Consider the following 20,216-nt stretch of genomic DNA (forward strand, 5'->3'; position numbering starts at 1 on the left):
CCCTTCGCAGGAAGGACGTCTGCGCACTAAGATACTCAGTTCCAAGTTTGGAGCTTTTAGCTGCCAGCCCTGGCCCATCATGTAGCTGCAGCACAGCCTTCCCTAACGTTGCAACTGGGGGAAAAATCACTTTCCAGTCTGTTTTGCAAGGTGTGCATTTCCATCTTGATTCCCTGAAAGTCCATCTGCTGCATCGGTCAAGAGAAACTCCACTTGCATGAAGATTGCACGCCTGCAGCTTGCATCTTTGTTGCAAAACTAGCTACAGAAGAGAAGCAAGGCAAAGTCTTTTGTGCTCCCCTCCCCCATCAAAGGAAAGGGGAAAATGTCTCAGTCGAAAGGTAAGAGCCTATTTGCATTACTTGCAAAAATGCAAAGGGTTGTGCATGCATTTATGAATGCATGGATGCAATTTTCGCCTGGCGATTGCATTTTTAAGTTTGAGGTTTTCCACAGCTCAGTTGCATTTCCTGTTTAGTATGTGTCTTTTTTTTGCAGACACAGAGAGTTCCTGTAAGGCAGGGCTTGCAGTTCAGCTGTGCATTGACGTTATTTGCATTCTTCTGCTAGGATTACTGAGCTCTTTTTGCCTTTTGCACAGTCAGGAGAGATAGAGCAGGTTGGTAGCGTCTAAATGTGCAGTGCTTTATATAATTGTAAAATTCTTTAGTATGCACGCACATTGTAAGTAATTTTATGTGCAACAGGAATACAAACTTTTAAAAAGTCTGTAGGTGAAGATGAAAGGTAAAAGTTGAGTTAAGCTAGTAGGAAATTAATGTAATCTTATATTCCTTTGGGAATAAACCGTTGCGGTGCCAGCTTTTACCTAAATTTCCATTGATACCGCTTTGAACATTAAGCAACTTTTGATTTTTAAAGGAAGTAAAGGTGAGGTGTGAATGATAGCATGTTACAAAAAAAAAAAAAAAAAAAAAAAAAAAAAAAACCCAGACAAGAAGGTCTTTCTCTTCTGAGATTTTGCACCGTGCACCAATTGCTTATTGGCTCGCAGTATTTAGAAGCAGCAGTGAGGACATACATGTTTTATGTCTCCCCATTTGAGAGATGCTTTGCATCTCAGGGGAAAATATGGGGAGGAAAACTGTACTTTTAAGCATTACACCAACGTGGGGGGACTGCGCCGTTTCACTGAAAATCAATGAAATCTTTTGAGTGTGTAACTGCATCTATTTAGTCAGCTATAAAAGGTCAGAAATTCAGGGTTATGGTTGTTTTTAATTTTTTTTCTTTTTCTTAATTTTTTTTAATGCAGTTGTATTTTGCAGGCTTAATGTTATATTGGGGAGGGGATTAAAAAAAAATTCCTGACATGGCATCAGAGAGCCGAGAGGGTGCTGGCAGGTGCCACTAGGACCCTAAGTCACTTGTTTCAGAGCAAATCTTTCTTCACCGTAGAGAAAGCATATGCCATAAGAGAATGTATGGGAGGAGGAGGTGAGTTAGGTACAGGTGAGTGAGGCTACCACGGACACCACATGCATGGGGAAGACCTGGTGAAATTAAAGTGTCTTGTGAGCTTTCTGCCATGTTTTTGGAGTTGTTGAACCGCCTTTTAATTCTACCTGATGGGAATCCTACATCTCAGACCGAGAAGGAAGTGATCTATGTTCATAAGAGTTCGAAGTAGGGCTGTGTTTTCCTTGACCATTAGGGGAGAGTGGGAATCTGGAAAGCTCAGAGTGCTGAAGAACCTAGGATTTGGCATTATGAAGGACAGAGGTTCCTTAATAGAAGGAAAACCTACAATCTCCTGAGCAGAGAAATAACAGCTTAGAATGGGCATGCCATGCTTTGATGCACTAAGGAGCTGGCATCTAGTTACTTTGTATGTGGTATGTACTCATTCATTCAGTTCAGTTAATGTATGTATAAATGTGTGTGTGTGTGTGTGTGTGTGTGTGTATGTATTCACGTATGTGTGTGTAATATATAAATATATATATATATATATATATATATATATATATGTATTGCACAGGATTTGGAGGCATATAAAAATATTTAAAATGTACTTGTTTCCTTCAAGGAACTTACCATTTAGAAAGCACGTATGCAAATCATGATACTACAAGGTAATTGCATAGATAGTGAAAAGCAATGGCCCAGTTGGAGTTTAGAGATGGCAGTGATCTCTATGGGAGATAGGAAGATTTCATGAAGAAGGTGGTATTATGGTGATCTTATCTTTGGACCTTAGGGTCCAAAGTAAATCAGGTTACTCTTCCCTTTCTTTCTTTTCTTTTTTCTTTTTGGCTCACTCCTAAGATATCTCTGTCCCAGCAGAGCAAGTTTCTGAGTTGGGAAACTGAAAGGTATTAGCCTGGCATGCTTCCATTCTGAGAGCGCCCATTGTAGATCGCATACGGGTGGTTCTTCAGGTTGGCTCCTGGTTAGCCACATGGTTTCCGGCATTGGGCCCTCTTTGGAAGGTGCATCTGGTGTGAACGTGAGGTTCCCGTCCAAAAAGAAAAAGACCGATAGAGGTGGACGATCACTTCGGAAGCGGTATAGGAGCCTTGGCCTGGACTTTTAAGTGTGGAATTGGCCTAATTCAGCCATGGTATTCTCGAATGGCCAAGACATTTTTCGCAATACCAAACTGCTTTGTAATACTATAACCAAATGGAATGGGAGGCAAAAGTGAAAGGTGGACACAACCTCAGAGTATTGAAGAATTTAACAACACGTTCAACGCAAAGGACCCTTACGAACTTTCTAGATCACTATAATTCGGTTTCACAGACCTCTAATTTAAGGCACAGCAGAGGCAAAGGAATTATAGAGTCCCTGGGAGCTGGAATAACTGGGCTGCTTCTTTCCAGCCTTACCGGCAGTCAGATTCCGAGAAAGAATTTCTTAAAAAGAAATTTTGTTTTCCACAGTTGTAACTTTAGGTGGTATGCTTTTCAGCTTGTTTATATTAGCTGTCTGGGGTTGAGCTGACATTTTTTCAAATATTAAAGTGGTAGAATGCCTTTTGAGGAAATCTGAAATGTAAGTGAACAGGAAGGGCACCCAGAGAGGGCAGGGATTCCTGCACTTTACAGGAAGACAGGCTACAGGAAAAATGTGTCCTCTGCATTACCCGGGAGAGAGACACTATTGTTATTAAGCCATGATGATTTGAGGGAGGAAGGGAGAGAGGGAGGTCGGGTGGTCTGGCATCTCCCAGTTCACCTGAAAATCTACAAAAAGTTTGACTGTGTTGGAAATACCCTCTTTCTCACTTCTCCCTCTTTTCACCTTTTAAAAATGTTAGTTTACCTTAGTTTAAGACAGTAATAGGTAAATCATGTCGTGAGAAATGCACGTAAGGCACAATCTCAGAAGCATGTAGGAGAGTGGCAGGCACTCCTATGGGTTCTTTTCTTCTGTAATTCATCCCACCCTGGGAAATGAAATGTGTAAATTTCTCATTCTGTGTAAATTCCTTTGTTAGGTTGTACCAGACAGACTTGTCATGCTTAGCCTGTAATCTGAGCCAGTATGTTTTATAACCTCGTCCATCTCAGGACACAAAATCAGAATAGCTACCTTGAGTTTCCTAAGCTTGTTTTGTATTGGTGTGGCATTCAGCACTTCACAGGACGCTGCATATTAGCTGTAGGGCCTTTGAGGGGGTCTCTTGGTGGAAAATAAATGATGGAAGAAAAGGGCTGAGATTTGTAATATTGGAACTACCTTCCGTTGTTTTTTTTTTTTTAATATCTGAAAGAATCTATAAGGAATACTTTGAAACCAACAGAAAAAAGTACGCAAATAATATTTGTTCATTATATAAACATTTGAAAATAAAGAAAAAGAAAATAATCACAGGTGACCTCAGTATACATTTTGGCATATATCCCTTTGAACTTTTTTTTCCTGCTCTGGGTGTAGGTGTCTGAACAAAGCTACAATGTATATGAAGCTAATGTCTACTTAGTTGCCTTTTGTTTCACTTACCTTACACTGACGACTATTTCCAAGTGAATGCATATTTTTCTGCATTCATAATATTCAGTTCTATTTTATTTATTTCAACAGAACCTTCTTGTTTATTAATTTTCAATACTATGAGGTCGCCATGATGGTCGCCCCAGTGGGTACGTTATTCTGTATATTATGTTCTCAGACTGAATTCCAGGTTCTAGATAGTGGATTTTTCCCCATTGTCGTTTTCTATTCCACCTTTCAAAAATAGCTAATTATTGTAAAAATGATATATGCTCACTGAAAGAAATTTCAAGCCAAAGAGAATTTCATAATAAGGAAATAAAGACCACTCGGAGTCACCCCGTCCAGAGCTAATTACCGTTAACTTTCCGGTAAGCATCTCTTTGCATTTGTACATCCATCCGTACATACTTATATGCACACACATAGGTGCTATTTAACACACTCTGTTACACGCTCCATATGATACTCAGCAACTTGCTTTATACTCCTCCTCCTATCTTGGCTATCTTTCTACATTTCCACACAGTTATCCCATTCTTTTAAATAATTGCTTATTTTAATTTGTAAGAATGTAGCTATTTAATTACTCTCCAGTTTGGGCTTTCACAGAGTTCCATTTTTTTCTTTCTTTTATGCAGCTGTAAACAAAATGCAAGGAATACCATGAACATGCATCTTTGTACCTTTGCCCAATTATGTCTTTAAAATGAATTCCTAGAAATGGAAATGCTAGGTCAGAGGGCATGGACATACTGCCAAATTGCCCTCCAGAGAGCTAACACGAATTCTTATCCCCACCAGAGGTTGGGAGTGTGCATTCTCTGGTTTAAACATCATGGTACATCATGCCAAATCAACCGCTCTCCAGAAAGGCTATGGCTACTTTCCTTCATCCTACAGGTATCACAATTTGAAAAAAAAAATATTTGTCCATTTGATAAAAGGTGTTAGTTAACACTTTATGGTCAGTTGCGTTTTTTAGTAAAAAAAAAAAAAGGAGTTGGATGTTCCCCTTTTTTGACATTTGTGTTTTATGTGTTTGAATTTTTTTTTCTCATAAATGTATCTTCAACTTTTAATTTGGGGATCAAATTATTTCTAGAGTTAGTCCAGAACATTACAAAATTGCAAAGCTTAGGTAATCACAGGTTGAGAGTTGGATCCTATGTGTCTCAATTATGTTGGTATGAGCACTAGGTGTTGTATGTAAGCGATGAACCACGGGAATCTACCCCCAAAACCAAGAGCACTGTACGTCAGACAATTTCACAGTGAATTATATTAAAAAAAAGAAAAAGAAAAAAAATAGTTTAATATCTTGGTGAGTTCTAATTTTAATTTTAACTTGAATTTAAGTAAACATCACATATTTCATAAATTCATTTTGTTATACTTTCTATAGCTATCCAGACCTGTATGAAAATTTTAAGAAAAATGTAATGATCTGATTAAAATTCCAGTCTGGGAAATAACTTGCTTCTGGACATTTCTGCATTTCCAGTTAATCTCTACAGGCCAAAGTAGCTTTTCTTTAGTTTTGGAAATAATTCTTACACAGCACCTGGCTGTGTTCTAGGCACTGTTGCAGATAAATTGCCTTATTATTATTATTATTTTTTTTTTTGAGCTTCATATGCAATCATGTGCATCATAAAAGGTGGTTGACTTTGGTTTATGAGATTTCTTAGAAGAATTAAGGCTGGGGTCAACCTTGATGACCTCCCAAATCATGTGTCAATCACAACATCATCTTATCACAGCCTTCTTTAGTAAAGCCGTTATGCACGCTGATATTCAGTGATCGAAATTAGAGCTACGAGCTACGAATGGAGTTTTATGGTCCAATCATCTCATTTTACAAATGAGCAAGCTGAGGCTTTGCGAGAAAGTGATTTGCTTGTAGACAGAGTGAGAGGTGGAACTTCATGTCTCCGGATTCAATGTCCGAAAGTCCTTTTCACTAAACAACACCCAAACACTAGTAATCCACATTTATCAAGCATTTGTTTCTTCAGAATCTTTAGCATTTTTCACTTTTTTTTTTTTGGTTTTGCTTGTTTTTTGTGGGGAGCAGGCTGGCAAAGGGCAGGGCAGCTTTACAGCTCAAACAGCAGGGGTTCTTTTTCCAAACCCAAGAAATGGTGATCCATTTGTATCATGGTGGTGGGGCTTCTTACCAAGTCTCTGCCAGGGGATATTTTGCAAAAACTCTCATTTTAATTCCCAGTGCTTACACCATACAGCTGCAAGTTTTAACCACTGTAATTGTTATTTGCCTTTTATGGACAATCTCTGAAAGCCCCTACTGGGGAGCAGACATCTCTTCTTGTACCTCTGTTGCATTTCCAACTTGTTCTGCCTCGTGCTTATAATAGGAAGCGCTCCATAAATGTCTGACAGTTAAAGTATTCTTCGTCAGTGGGGATCTTTATAATTTCCCCCCACATTTCATAACAGGTTTGGAATTAAAGTATAGTGCGATTTTCTCCCTGTGCTTCCTTGTTTGCATTCATATTTCCATTACAGCTTTGCTGTATGAATGCGAGAATAGCATACTTAGCAACTTAGATGGCCAAAGAAGTGTCATTTCTCCTACCTATGTCCTCTGGACAGCTTTAGAGGTTGTCTGATCCTTGGCTAACTTTTTCTTTTAAAAATGTGCCGAACTAAGATGCGTCGTCTAAAGACTCCAGTGGGATAGAGTGAATTCCTCCATTCTGTGCTGGTTTCAGGAGCTGTTTGTAAATTACCTCAGCACTTGAGCCTCTGAAGGGTTGTCAGAGATCATCTGAAAGTTTTTAACAGCTGGCTGCCCTATGAGAAAACAGGGAACTGCACGGACAATCCCCCAATGTGACAATTCCCCACCTCCTCCTAGCCCACCGCCGCTGTCGCTGCCGCCCCTGGGATTTGTTTTCCGCCCTGTGTCCTCATAGAGTCTGCCTGTCCTGAGCTGGTCTATACAGTTTGATATGCAGCCCGTATAACTCCTCATTCTGCCCTGAGACGATCTTCAGGTTACAATGTGAGTTGCTTTTTGTGTGTTCTGCTTCTGAACTTCATGTAAATCCTCTGGGGATAGATACTATTATTGTTAATTCACAGATGGGGAAACTGAGGCTCAGGTGAGCTAACCAACTTGCTGCTGGCTGGATAGCCAGTACATGGCAGAGACAGGATGCAAAGCCAAGCCTGCCTGACCACAAGGCCCATGCTCATGATCAGGGTAGTTGCAGACTTTAGCCCCACCTGTGTTTAAGTATAGCCTGTGAGCTAAAATGGTTTGCATGTTAAAAAAATTTTTTTAAGTTTATTTATTCATTTTGAGAGAGAGAGAGAGAGAGTGAGAGAGGAGAGAGTGTAAGGGGGGGGGGAAGGGAGGGCAGAGAGAATGGGAGAGATAAAATCCCAAGCAGGTTCCACACAGCATGGAGCCCGACATGGGGCTCGAACCCACAGACTATGAGATCATGACCTAAGTTGAAGCTGGATACTGAACCAACTGAGCCACCCAGGTGCCCCTGCACATTTTTAAATAATTGGGAAAAACAACCTCAAAGAGTAACATTACATGACACGTGGAAATTATATAAAATTCACAGTCAGTGTTTACAAATAAAGTTTTATTAAGACACAGCTATGCTCATGCATTTATATGTTGTCCGTGACTTCTCTCCCCCCAACAGTGGCAGCGTTGAATAGTAATGATGGGGATGGTATGTCCCACATAGCCAAAAATAGTTACTATTTGGCCCTTTTCAAAAAAAACGTTCGCTGACCTTGCCCTGTATGACTTTATTCAATCAAGTAATGGAATCTTTTCGTGATGAGGCTTCCATATTACATTCCTCTTTGGCATTTCGTTGGAAGTTGTTAACCTGGGCAACTCCTGTGCCAGCAGTCTCTGGGGCCCAGCCCACAGGAAATGTCTGAGTGGTGCTTCTCCTGGTTATGAGATTTGTAGGCCATTGCTCATTTCCGCCAAACTGAGCTGCCAGTCTCCGGCAGCCCATCCTGGGGTCCTTTCCCCTCAGCTCTGCTCTTCCTGTTTGCTTTAGATTTCTTTTCTTTATATTCCCTCCCATTGAGAAGCTGTTCATTTGTTCTTCCCCTGGTCCCTTCCTTCTCCTCTTCCTGATCTCACATTTTGTTTAAAAAGCAAATAAGGTAAAAATAATTCCTCTATCACCACTGCCGGGTTTTCTTGATTATTGTCATGACCCAGCCCAGAAGGTCCACCATTTCTTCAGTGTGGAGAGAAGATGGAAACCTGACTCCCACCATAGTCAGATCGCCTCCATCTTACCCAGAGAGCTTTCTGCTTATCATGTCCTGCAAAGGTTGGAGCTGTTTTATCATAGTAACTCCCCCAACCCGTGGGTGGACAGTTTTGTTTGGGGAATGAGCACCCTTTTGCTTCCAAAGTCGCTTAAATGGTGGGTATTTTGTGGGTAAGAAGGAAGGTCCTGGTAGGCCCTGGGAGAATGAAGGGAACCTCATGTCTCCAGATTCAATGGGGAGACATGGGGATGGACCCAGAGTAGCTTCAGTAGGATGAGCCCAGATTTGTCTACCATATCCAGAATGAGGGAAGTCTAAGTCACATACAGGGGAGCGCTAGAATTCCTAGCATCCTAGCATCCTACATCTTACCATGGATGTGAAGGACGTCATTCTCCCGACTAGGGCCTGCTGAGGTGATGCCCCATTTTGTGCCTGAGCAAACTGAGGCCGGAGAGGACAAGGAACTTGCCTTAGATGGCAAGTGTGTCAGTGGCAGAGAGGTAGCTTTCATCACGGTCTGTCTGATACTAGAACCCGAGCTCCTGGCCAGTCCACTTGAGTTGTCAGCCCATAATAAATTTGTGAACCCAGAAGACACGGTGGTGGAAATATTTTGTTTGGGGAATTTTGCCCACTCAAGAAAACATGAGTGATTCCATGGGAATCTGTATACACCAGGGCTAGGTATGGTAATTAGGAGGGGCTGACCTGTGTCTGTCTATATCGAGGTTCCTTGTAACACATCCCTTTTAGCCTCTGTTGATCATGGTCGATACCAAGTCTGACTCATTCTGAGTGTTGAGGTTGAATTCCAAGTACAAAGTACCCACTGGTAGAAGGAAGCTGGTTGCAACTGGTCTACTGATAGATACTGGTCTGTAGAGACAGGACGTTAATGTTAAACATCAGTAATGAATATTGATGCCATTAGCTGTCTTACAGGCTGTAACCAAGCAGATCCAAACTTTAGGTGTTTCTCTGCATATCTAAGTTAACTTTTTTTAAATAGCAGTAAGAACCTTGGTGCTCCAGCTAGGTAGAGGCATGCTGTCACCCCTTGGTGGCTTAGTGATTTCCTGTATTCCTGGTTATTTCTGTGTAAATGTAACAAGTGTTGTTTCCTTGAAACTGTGAGTGAACTACATTTCCACTGCTTTCCTCTTGTACTGGATAGTGTGGAAGAAATTAGAATTCTCTCTTTTTGTGGTAGAGGAGGCAGCCGGGGGAGTGGGGAGTGAATTTCCCTTAAACCACTGAATTCTCCCTCTGCTTCCTCTCCTTCCAAAGCAGGACAGTCATACCTATGTTTCAGCGGTTTCCCAAGATCCCATGCGGAAGCCATGGGAATAGATGGTCTGGATGTTGAGTGACAAGTTATTTATTCCCTTCCTCGATTCTCCCTGCACCAGTCCCACATGGGGGGGAATGAGTTAGAGATAAGGGTAAGGCGAGTATCTGAAGAACCAACCAGTGGGAACAGAATGGTCAAGAGTATGGGAATTATTTTGGAGCGAGTGTGCAGAAACGGCCTCTCTGTGCTATTTGAAATCTTTCTAAGCATATTCTCCTGCTTTATTTACTCCTTCATGCTCCCCAAACTCTGTTGCTATTTGAAAAACCTAAGCCTGGAGACTCTGAGCATACCTAAAGAGAGAACTCGGATAAGGGGCTTGCCCAGGTCAATCCAACCAGTACATTTTGGATCGATGGTACCATTTAAGACATTGTGCCAGGTGGGACTAGACAGAAATGCATCCCCCTCTGCTCTGCTTCCTAGCTATGAGCCTTGAAAAATCTACTTCCTGTCCAACTTCAGCTTCTTTACCAGCTAAATGGAGAGGCTGACACTCATTCTCAGGATTGTTATGAAAATTAAACAAGGTAATGTACGTCATGTGTTTTGGCTGGTGCGTGGATTCAGTTATTCAACAAATATTTATTGAGTACACTGCTGGGTTTGAGGCATTTTGCTATAGCAATCTCACTCTGAACATAGATTTGCTCCCCTCTTCCTTTCTCTCTAGCTCTAAGAAGCTTCTAGTCTGGTAGGACGTAAGGCACGCATAGAAATGTGTAGAACAGAAGCTAGAATCCTAGATATGCTCAGATGAGAGAGTGTGAGTCGGGAGGTCCTAGGGACGAGAGGGAGAGCGGGGAAATATTTACAATGAGCGTGCAAGTGTCGACATGAATTTCAGAGTTGATGAGGAGATTGTGCCCTAGATCCAAAGGTGGGATGGAGAAAGGAATCTTGATTTGAAGGATCCAGGAGCACCAGTAGAAGGTTCTCTAGGCAAAACAGTTCCTTGGAATAAAGAAAAGATGCCCTACCAAAATCTCTGAAACTTGAAAGACCTCACTTGTGTTTTCTAAGAACTTCCTTTTTCTTACCAAGCGATATGCTGTCATTATCACTTACGATCACAATAAGTTAATAAATGGAGTATACCATATCTCATACTTTCAGTTTTTTTCCCTTTAGATTGTGGAAACTCCAGGAAATCCAGAGGTTAATAGTTAAACAAGTATATCATATCACCTGGGTTTATAGGCACACTGTAATTATATAAGCAAGCTGTTGGTTCAATAATCAACATCTAGCTAAGTCAGGGAATATTTTCCAGAGCATGGCCACAGCTGTAATTTTCATTTTTTATAACCTGCCAACCTGCCTTTTCCATTTCTTAGTGCTTTTCCTTTTTCTAGAATCATCAGCAGTCAGTTAAGGAGGAGGAAACTGTTGAATGTGTTTCTGAATTTACTCTCTCTCGCATGATATTGGATACTGGCAAGGGAGTCCATAAATTGTGTGTGTGTGTGTGTGTGTGTGTGTGTGTGTGTGATTTTTGATTTCAGAAAAATTCCATTTAAAATATAAAGAGATTGAAATAATGGATAGGTTAAATTCACTTGTCTTTCATTATATTGGCTTAAAAAACATAGTGACCTATAGCTCTGGAGCCCAGAGTAGGCTGCTTCTTAGTGTAACTCGTGCTTAGTCATTTTCTTTCTCCTCCATGACCTCATTCAAGTCAGGGTCAGTAGAGTGGGTAAGGTGGGCAGGCTGACTCACTCCCAGCCAGGATCAGGAAGGACACGGGGCACTTTTTGCCTCACTTTGCCGTGTGGTTAAAGAGCACGTGTGACCCAGCCAGGTGATAGGACCTGCCAGCTATATAATCTCATTCAATGGCTTGCCAAGTCTTCATGCTTGGGGCTTTGTTCCTGAAGGAGCTTCCATTGTTATAGGTAAAGTAGAAGAAAAAATTGCAAATTTAATTCTGGAATTGATTGAAAAATGAGATTGAGAGCTCTTGATCCATTAGTGTTAGAATAACATTTCCCTCTTACATTAGTGTTAGAAAAACTTTTCCCCTTCCCCAATTTCAATTTTTTTTGATGTGATCTAAGGACAAGAGAGTCAGTGCTGGTTGAATAGGGGGTCGGGGATGGTTGAGAGGGCTGAGGTGCAGAGGACCATATATTTTTGGGTTGAATTTGACAACCATTGAACAATTAAGTTGTCTGCACCTTACACTGTGCTGTATGCATACAAAGATGAATAGAATTCCATCTCTCCCTTCAAGAAGCACACAGCCTGGTGGGATGTATTCATTTTCTAGGGCTACCAGAACAATAAACACCAATCGGGTGGCTTATGCAATAGGAATTTATTGTCTCAGAGCTCTGGAGGCCAGAAGTCTGAGGTCAAGGTGGTGGCAGGATTGCTCCTTCTGGGGGCTGAGCTCTTCTCCTAGCTTCTGGTGGTTAGCTGACGCTCTGTGACATTCCTTGTAGGCTTGTAGATGCATCACCCAGATCTACGCCTTTGTGCCCACGTGGTGTTCTCCCTGTGTGTGTGTGCCTGTGTCTAAGCACCCCACCCCCCACCTTTTTTAAAGTTTTTATTTCTTTATGTTTGAGAGAGAGAGACAGAGAGAGCAAGGGAGGGGCAGAGAGAGAGGGACAGAGAGAGAATCCCAAGCAGGCTCTGCACCATCAGCACAGAGCCCAATGCTGGGCTCGAACCCACGAACTGTGAGATCATGACCCGAGCCAAAACCAAGAGCCAGACACTTACCTGACTGAGCCATCCAGGTGCCCCTAGATAGGACACTGGTCATGTTGGATGAGGGACCCACCTTAATCTCATGTGACCTCATCTTAACTCATGATGCATACAATGACCCTATTTTCAAGTAAGGTTATATTCTGAGGAACCAGGGGTTAAGACTTCAACATAGTAATTTGGGGCGGGGGGGGGGGGGGGGACACACAGTTCAGGCCATAACGTGGGAAGATAAACATGTCGGCACCCACGTGCCACTCCCTGTGATCTGCACGTAGGTTTTGGTTCAAGCCGCAATCAGGACACCAAGGAAGGTAAAGAGTATAACTTCACCTGAAAAGACAAAGGAAGCAGTTGGTAGAGAGAAGACCTTAAATTGGTACAATGGAACTTTCAGTGTGGTTCTTCTCGGGAGAATAAGCGAGTGAAACAAGAGGCTTGCCATCTGGTCCGTGAGCAGACTACCTGCTCTTTCTTCTGATTTTCTATTGTTAATGACAGACTGGATGCTTCTAAATCGGGGGGTGTTAAATTGGAAAACATGCGTGCTCACGCACACGCACACACACGCACACGCACATGCTGTTGCCGTGTTGATTCCCAAAATGTAACTCCTGTCTAGAGGGAATTCTACTAAACACTTTTAGTGGCTGTCACAGGCAGCTTTCATGGACAGAGAGATACAGAGATGGTGTTTGGAGGTTAGAGAGAAGAGGGCACCCTTCCCTTTGTAACAACTGGTTCTAGTCCGCATGGAATAAAGCTTAAGAGGGAATGAGAGTGAGTAAGAACCAAGGATCTGTAGCCAGGCAAAGCTTATTTTTAGAAAAGGCTTGTAAGCCTTTAAACAAAACAAAACAAAAAAAGTACTACTGGGTGTTACCGAGCTCTTAAATATTGATTGTTAACAAAAGGTGTTTTCAACTCTCTGTACACTTACTGGCGTTAATAGCTTTATTTTCTTACTGTGGTCAGAGTATGTTTCACATAAAATCATGGATAAAAATACCAGGATCAGCTTGGGTGGGAGGGGACAATATGAGATGAAATTGTCAGGGGTGGTTGTGTGAAGCGGTCGGGGGGTAAGGTCAGTGGGAAGGAACTTTCCTGGCTTAGAACAGATGTCCATTGGGGCATCTGGGTGGCTCCGTAGGCTAAGCGTCCAACTTCAGATCAGGTCATGATCTCGCAGTCTGTGAGTTCAAGCCCCACTTCGGGCTGTGTGCTGATAGCTCAGAGCCTGGAGCCTGCTTCCGATTCTGTGTCTCCCTCTCTCTTCTCTCTCTCTCTCTCAAAAATAAATAGTAAAAAAAAAAAAAAAATGAAGAGAGAAAAAAAGAACAGATGTCCATTATCTGTCACATTGCTCTGCCAGGGTGTTGATGGTGGCTTGCTTCAGGTATGGGGGGGGCACCCCAGAAAAGAGCCACGGAAAGAGAAGGCATCCCTCCCAGCCAGGTGGATGGTCCTGAGACAGACGATCCGAGTGGCAGAAGGACAGGTGGGCAGCAGAAGTGAGGCAGAAAGTCAAGTATCCGGTGAGTCAACGTGAAAAAGGAAGAAAGAAATAATAAGCAGGGAGATCAGCTGGAAAACAGGGATCGGAGAGGGAACGGGTCCAAGAAACCAGGGTGCAGAATTCAGGCAGGAATGTGTGTGTGTGTGTGTGTGTGTGTGTGTGTGTTTCCTCCTGTGTTCACCCTGCATATCGGAAATAAGCGATGTACTTCACCTGTTTCTTGCAGTTTTGGAAGCCGTCTCGATTCCCCTGGCTGTTGTGTGATGCACTCACACGAAGCCTGTGGAGGTAGGAGGTAGAAGGAGACGCGGAAAAAGAGCAGTAGAAACTAGGTTGGGGCTTGTCTGAAACGAGCCCAGACTTATCTCCACGTCGAGTACCTGCGCGCAGCTCTAAGTGGGACCAACAGAGTGAGACGAAAACAGGAACTGGTGAATCAGCTGGACTGTCAGGCCCCTGGGTCTGTAGACAGAAGCCAGCTACTGGTTTTCTGTCTCAGGTTAGGGGGTGAGCGCGGTCTCCCATTCCAAGGCGAAGCTGGGAGGAAGACGTGTTCGGTGTTGGAGGAGAGCTTGTGTGTTCTTCTGTCCTCAAACTATGTCAGGAGGGGTGGAGAGACCCCGTGTTTGCCGAAGCGGTGGGGCAGGGTCGAGAAACTGGTCCGATTCTTGTTCCCTTGGATCCTGCATTTCTGTTTCAAGAATCCATATCCGGTAAGAACTAGTCATGCTGGCATGCCTACTGTGTGCGAGGCTCTGTGATGAGCACTTTGCGGATCGGCTCTAATTTTTCTTCAAAACCCGAGAGGTGGGTAAAAGGATCCCCGTTTTACAAAGCGACTCGGAACGCGGGATTAACAACTTGCCCAAGATCAGAGAGTTTGTGCTTGCACAGCTGGGGTTTGAATCTGGTTCCTTTGAATTCCAAAGTTCATGTTTTTCACTATGTAACTGCCATGGCAAAGTAATAATAAAGGAATCACTTCAGTTACAGATACCTACCTGACATGTAATTGGTTATAAAGACAGAGCAATAATGTTAATGGGAAGATGCTTATGACCCAGGGAGAATGGATATAGACCCATAGATGGGATGATTACAAATACGGGTAGGTGTTTGTGTCTTTGTGTTTGATTTTACCTCAAGTCAAGATGTCTTTTAAAAAAAAATTTTTTTTTTTCAACATTTATTTATTTTTGGGACAGAGAGAGACAGAGCATGAACGGGGGAGGGGCAGAGAGAGAGGGAGACACAGAATCGGAAACAGGCTCCAGGCTCTGAGCCATCAGCCCAGAGCCTGACGCGGGGCTCGAACTCACGGACCGCGAGATCGTGACCTGGCTGAAGTCGGACGCTCAACCGACTGTGCCACCCAGGCGCCCCTAAAAAAAAATTTTTTTTAATGTTTATTTATTTTGGAGAAAGAGAGAGAGCGTGAGTGGGGGAGGGGCAGAGAGAGAGGGAGACCCAGAATCGGAAGCAGGCTCCAGGCTCTGGGAGCCATCAGCACAGAGCCCGACGCGGGGCTCGAACCCACGAGCCGTGAGATCATGACCTGAGCTGACATTGGACGTTCCACCGACTGAGCCACCTACATGCCCCAAGTCAAAATGTCTTTCTTAGGGAGGGTTTCATTGAATCCACCTGTAGGAGATACTGCCGAGCCTGGTAGGAACTACGAAATACATTTTCTGATTCTCTGCTTGCTGTCTCTTTGAAGGCGCCCTCTTTCTGTTTTTTTTCTTGGAGAGTCTATACTGTTTTCCCCTGCAGACTCATCTGTGCAACTTTGTAGTTTACCTACCGTTCTTTCATTAGTGACAGTCTCTGGGCCGAGTTTGAATTCTCTATCTTGCAAGAGAAAATGATGACTGTCATGAAGGGTAGTTGTTGGGTTTGCTGGCTCTGAGTTCAGGTGGCCCTCTCCGCGGACGTCGCGGGTAAGCGTGAGGCCCGCTGCTACTCAGAGCTGCCGTAAGAACAGGTTATCTGTAGGCATAAGTAAGACAGAGAAAAATGGGCTGACCTAATTAAGCACTCAGGAAGGAACTGCAAGAGAAAATGAAAACAATGAACATGGCCACCTAGGCTTTAACTTGAGTGGAGCTTTGACAGTATTGTGACCTGTGGTGTTTCAGTCCTCCTTTTAATAAAAAAGGCATTATAAATGTGCATACTCTTAAAATTTTTTTTGAACGTTTATTTATTTTTCGAGAGACAGGACAGAGCGTGAGTAGGGACGGGCAGAGAGAGAGGGAGTCACAGAATCAGAAGCAGGCTCCAGACTCTGAGCCATCAGCACAGAGCCTGACGCGGGGCTCCAACTCACGAACCGCGAGATCATGACCTGAGCTGAAGTCGGACGCTTAACCGACTGAGCCACCCAGGCGCTCTGTAAGTGTGCAGACTCTTAATAATAAGGGACTTGGTTAATGAGGAAGGGGACGCGTCACCTCAGATTCTCTCATCTTCTCTTGTGAGTGGCAGAGACTCAGACCCTCTGGGCCGTCCTTTGTTCTGTGACGGGTTTGCCTTTATAAGAGGCAGCGAAAGGAGCAATACAATAATACCATCTGCTGGACAGACTGAGTCCCTGCCCTTGAACTGAAAGAACAGCACAGAAAAGACATGCTGGTGCTGTCTCTGATGGCTAAGTGAGAAACACAGGATTAATATTCTGATGACGTAACAATGGCCCAAGTATGTGGTACAGAGAGTTTGGGCAATGGATTCCTGGCAAGATGTCGCGAGTTTCCAGGCATGGGAGGTTACATCTAGCAAAGACCTTAGACCTCGTGTAGGTTGCACACCTCATTTTATAGATGAAGCAAGTATGACTGAGAAAGATTAAATAAGTGATTGGAAAGGCCGAGGTGATGGCAAACTAGATCTGGAGACAGATCTGCGACGCCCACACCAGGATAGCTCTTAGCCTCCCAGCTGCATCCTGACACAGAGCCAACCTTTGGCTCTCTGGGGAGCCCTTACACTCTTCCTATAAAGACAGAAACTAACCCCCGAGGCTTAAAGATAAAAATAAACAAGGGCGCTGGGCACAGTAGAAATCAGAACCTCTGTTTGTTCAGCGGGGCATCAGATGATTGAATGGGTCTTGTTCAATCATGCATGCAGCCATCCGTCCATTTATTCATTCTCTGAACGTTTATTAGATGCTTCACTGTGTGGTTCACGGCTAGGCACCAGGAAGTGTGCGGAGAGATGATTCCTACTCGCAAGAAGCTCGCATTCTAATGGGGAGCAGATGGGTGTGCCGACGGTTGTGATTTAATGATAGCTCAAAGGAAGGGCGATTTGTCTGCTTCGATCTTTTTTTTTAATGTTTTTTTTTTTTTTTTAATTTTTAACGTTTATTTATTATTGACAGAGAGAGACAGAGCATGAGCCTGGGAGGGGCAGAGAGAGAGGGAGTCACAGCATGGGAAGCAGGCTCCAGGCTCTGAGCTGTCAGCGCAGAGCCCGACGCGGAGCTCGAACCCACAAACCATGAGATCATGACCTGAGCTGAAGTCGGACGCTTTACCGACTGAGCCACCCAGACGCCCCTGTCTGCTTCAATCCTGCAAATGACTGGGAGAGTCAGAGATTGGGGTGGGGAGTCCAAGCGCCTTCAGCCCTGGTCTGTGGGGCAGTGTAAGGAGCTACAAGGTGTCCAGAAATCCTCAAGCTCTGGGTGATTGGGATGTAGGGGGTCATCTGCCAGAGCAGTGAGAGATGATGTCAGAGAAAAAGGCAGGGGCTGAGGGAGGGAAGGCCTTGCAGGTCCGAAGGCGTTCATTGCCTGACTCAGATACAGAGTACAGAGTAGTACTGGGAGAGGGTTTCTTCCAACAGCTAGATTAATATAATTTTGCATTTTAGACTCAACTATGCATCTACATCCCTTAGCAACAGGTCTTGTTAATATTCTGAGCTTGGTGTGAAGGGGAGAGCCAAATTAGCATTGAAAAGCTTTCCCTTGGCAAGTGTGCGCCAAACTTTTCTTTATCAGTTAGGAAAAAAGAAGATATTAACCCTTATAGGGATGAGAGTTTGCCCAGGTTGATTAGTATTAGTGGTTTTCTTTACCATTTGATGACTCAACTCATCATGACATTTTGTTGGCATTTCGTCGACTTACACTTGCGTCTGTCCCACCGGGCGTGCCTTAAGGTCTGATGATAGAGTTTTTATTCATCTGGGCATGTCTCCCACCTGGCTTTTTTTGGTGTTTTTTTTAGCTAACTAACAACTTTCGTGCCAAGGCCCTGGGAGCCTGCCTCCCCCTTCCTTTGCTTCGTCCGTGAAGTCAAGTGAATGCTACTCACATTGGAGGGCCTGTCGTCCTGGGGGTCTCACTGAGCAGCAACCCCAGCCTGTGTGCTCTAGAGCTAGAGATGCTTGGGAGTCAGTCTTGATCTGTGGAGTAGAATGCTCCCTGATTCCAAAGGTTTACGGAAGTGCGGGAGGCAGCACCCAGGTGACGATGAAAGGCAAGACCAAGCCGGAGGTGGTCTCTCCAAGAGTCACAAGCAGCTACCATTATTTTTGTGTTGTTGTTCAACTTTTTTTTAGCTTAGAATTTCCAAAGTCTGTATCCACAGCCTCGTACGGTTCTTTGCAACAAACTTCGCAACAGATCAGAGGAAAAAAAAAAATCAGCTGGTTATCTCTATCTTTCATTAGATTTGTGATCTCATCTACCTCCTCGGGCCTCAGTTTCCTCTTCTTGAAAGTGAATGGTCCCTACGTTCTCTTGTTTTAAAGAAATACCTGATTTGATTGGGAGAATGCATTAAGGCTGAAACATGGGGAGAATTTAGAGATACAGTGCAAATACAGAAGCATAAATGAAATTAGTGACTGTAAGCGGATGAAGTATTTCAAACATTTTACCTTCTGCCCACTGCCATTGGGCTCAAGAAAACCATCCATGCTTTTGTGGATTTTGGTAGAAGCTTGGAAGAAATGAACTACCTAGCCCCTACTCTAATAGTAATCCAAATTTATGTATAACTGGACTCCTGTACATTTTCAAAAATGCATTTATCCATTTTCATTCTGCCAAGAATAAAAGGCAAAGCCTGGAGCTCAAGGAACAACTTTGTTCTTTGAGTGATGGTTGTAAACGTCTGGGTGACCGAGAAAGTTTATGAAGTCTTAAAAAAAAAAAAAAAAAAAAAAAGGAGAGAATCAGCTTTATAGGTTGGCTTGGATCCAGTGTTCCTAAAAGTTAAACAAGAAACCAAAAATACATTCCAGTCATTTGGGATTGATATGAAAGAATAAAACAGGTGTGCTTCCGGCAGTGTTCGACTGTTCGACTACAAACAACACTTTATTTATTTATTTATTTTTTCAACGTTTACTTATTTTTGGGACAGAGAGAGACAGAGCATGAACGGGGGAGGGGCAGAGAGAGAGGGAGACACAGAATCGGAAACAGGCTCCAGGCTCCGAGCCATCAGCTCAGAGCCCGACGCGGGGCTCGAACTCACGGACCGCGAGATCGTGACCTGGCTGAAGTCGGATGCTCAACCGACTGCGCCACCCAGGCGCCCCATGTCTGTTTTTTATAAAAATGACTTGATGAGGGCTTTTGCTCTGGGTGACTGTAGATTGGGCCAGAAGTTGAAGAAACACTTTTCTGCCCTGTTGGCTGGTTTATTCTCAGAGCCAGGCTCGGTGCCTGGTGCATAGTAGGTGCTCAGTCAACACTGTCTGAATACATTGTTTATTAGCAGTGTGCAGGGTTGGCCTTAAAACATGTAAAGTGAACTAAGGTGGACTTTGGTGGATTCATTTCTCAAATGAGAACTTCTTTCCACACCTGTCGAATCCTCCTGTGTCTTTTATCTGGGCGTGTTTTTTTTTTTTTTTTTTTTTTTTAATTATTGTGGTAAAATACACAGCATAAAAGTCACCATTTAAATAAGTATTAAATTTTTTTAAAATTTATTTTTGAGAGAGAGAGAGAGAGAGTGTGTGTGTGTGTGTGTGTGTGTGTGTGTGAGTGGGGGAGGGGCAGAGAGAGAGAGGGAGACACAGAATAAGAAGCAGGCTCCAGGCTCTGAGCTGTCAGCACAGAGCCGGATGCGGGGCTCGAACTCATGAACTGTGAGGTCATGACCTGAGCCAAAGTTGGACGCTTAACCAACTGAGCCACCTAGGCACCCCTAAATAAGTTTAAAGGATACAATTCTGTGGGTTTTTTTGGTAGTCACAAGGTTGTGCAACCATCACCACTATCTAGTTCCAGAACATTTTTATCTCCACAGATGGAAAGCAGTCACCCCCCCCCCCCTCCTTCCCAGCCCCTGGCAACCACAAAGCTACTTTCTGTTTCTATGGATTTGCCTATTCCAGATATTTCCTATGAATGGA

The 20,216-nt window shown here is 43.5% G+C and overlaps 1 protein-coding gene across 2 annotated transcripts in view; it reads left to right on the plus strand.

Moving 5' to 3' along the window:
- The first annotated feature begins 56 nt into the window (after positions 1–56).
- Positions 57–20,216, plus strand: part of MAP2K6 (mitogen-activated protein kinase kinase 6) — a 122,872-nt gene continuing 102,712 nt past the window's right edge. For both annotated transcript variants that reach the window (XR_005783781.1, XM_040452227.1), the window contains exon 1: positions 57–341. Coding sequence is in view for 1 of the 2 variants with exons in the window: in XM_040452227.1 (XP_040308161.1) it covers positions 326–341 (16 nt within the window). In the remaining variant the exon portion in view is untranslated. The remainder of the gene's footprint in view (positions 342–20,216) is intronic.

Source organism: Herpailurus yagouaroundi, unplaced genomic scaffold (genome assembly GCF_014898765.1).
Source record: "Herpailurus yagouaroundi ecotype Mexico unplaced genomic scaffold, PumYag 206, whole genome shotgun sequence".
In the NCBI taxonomy this organism is placed as follows: Eukaryota; Metazoa; Chordata; class Mammalia; order Carnivora; family Felidae; genus Herpailurus; species Herpailurus yagouaroundi.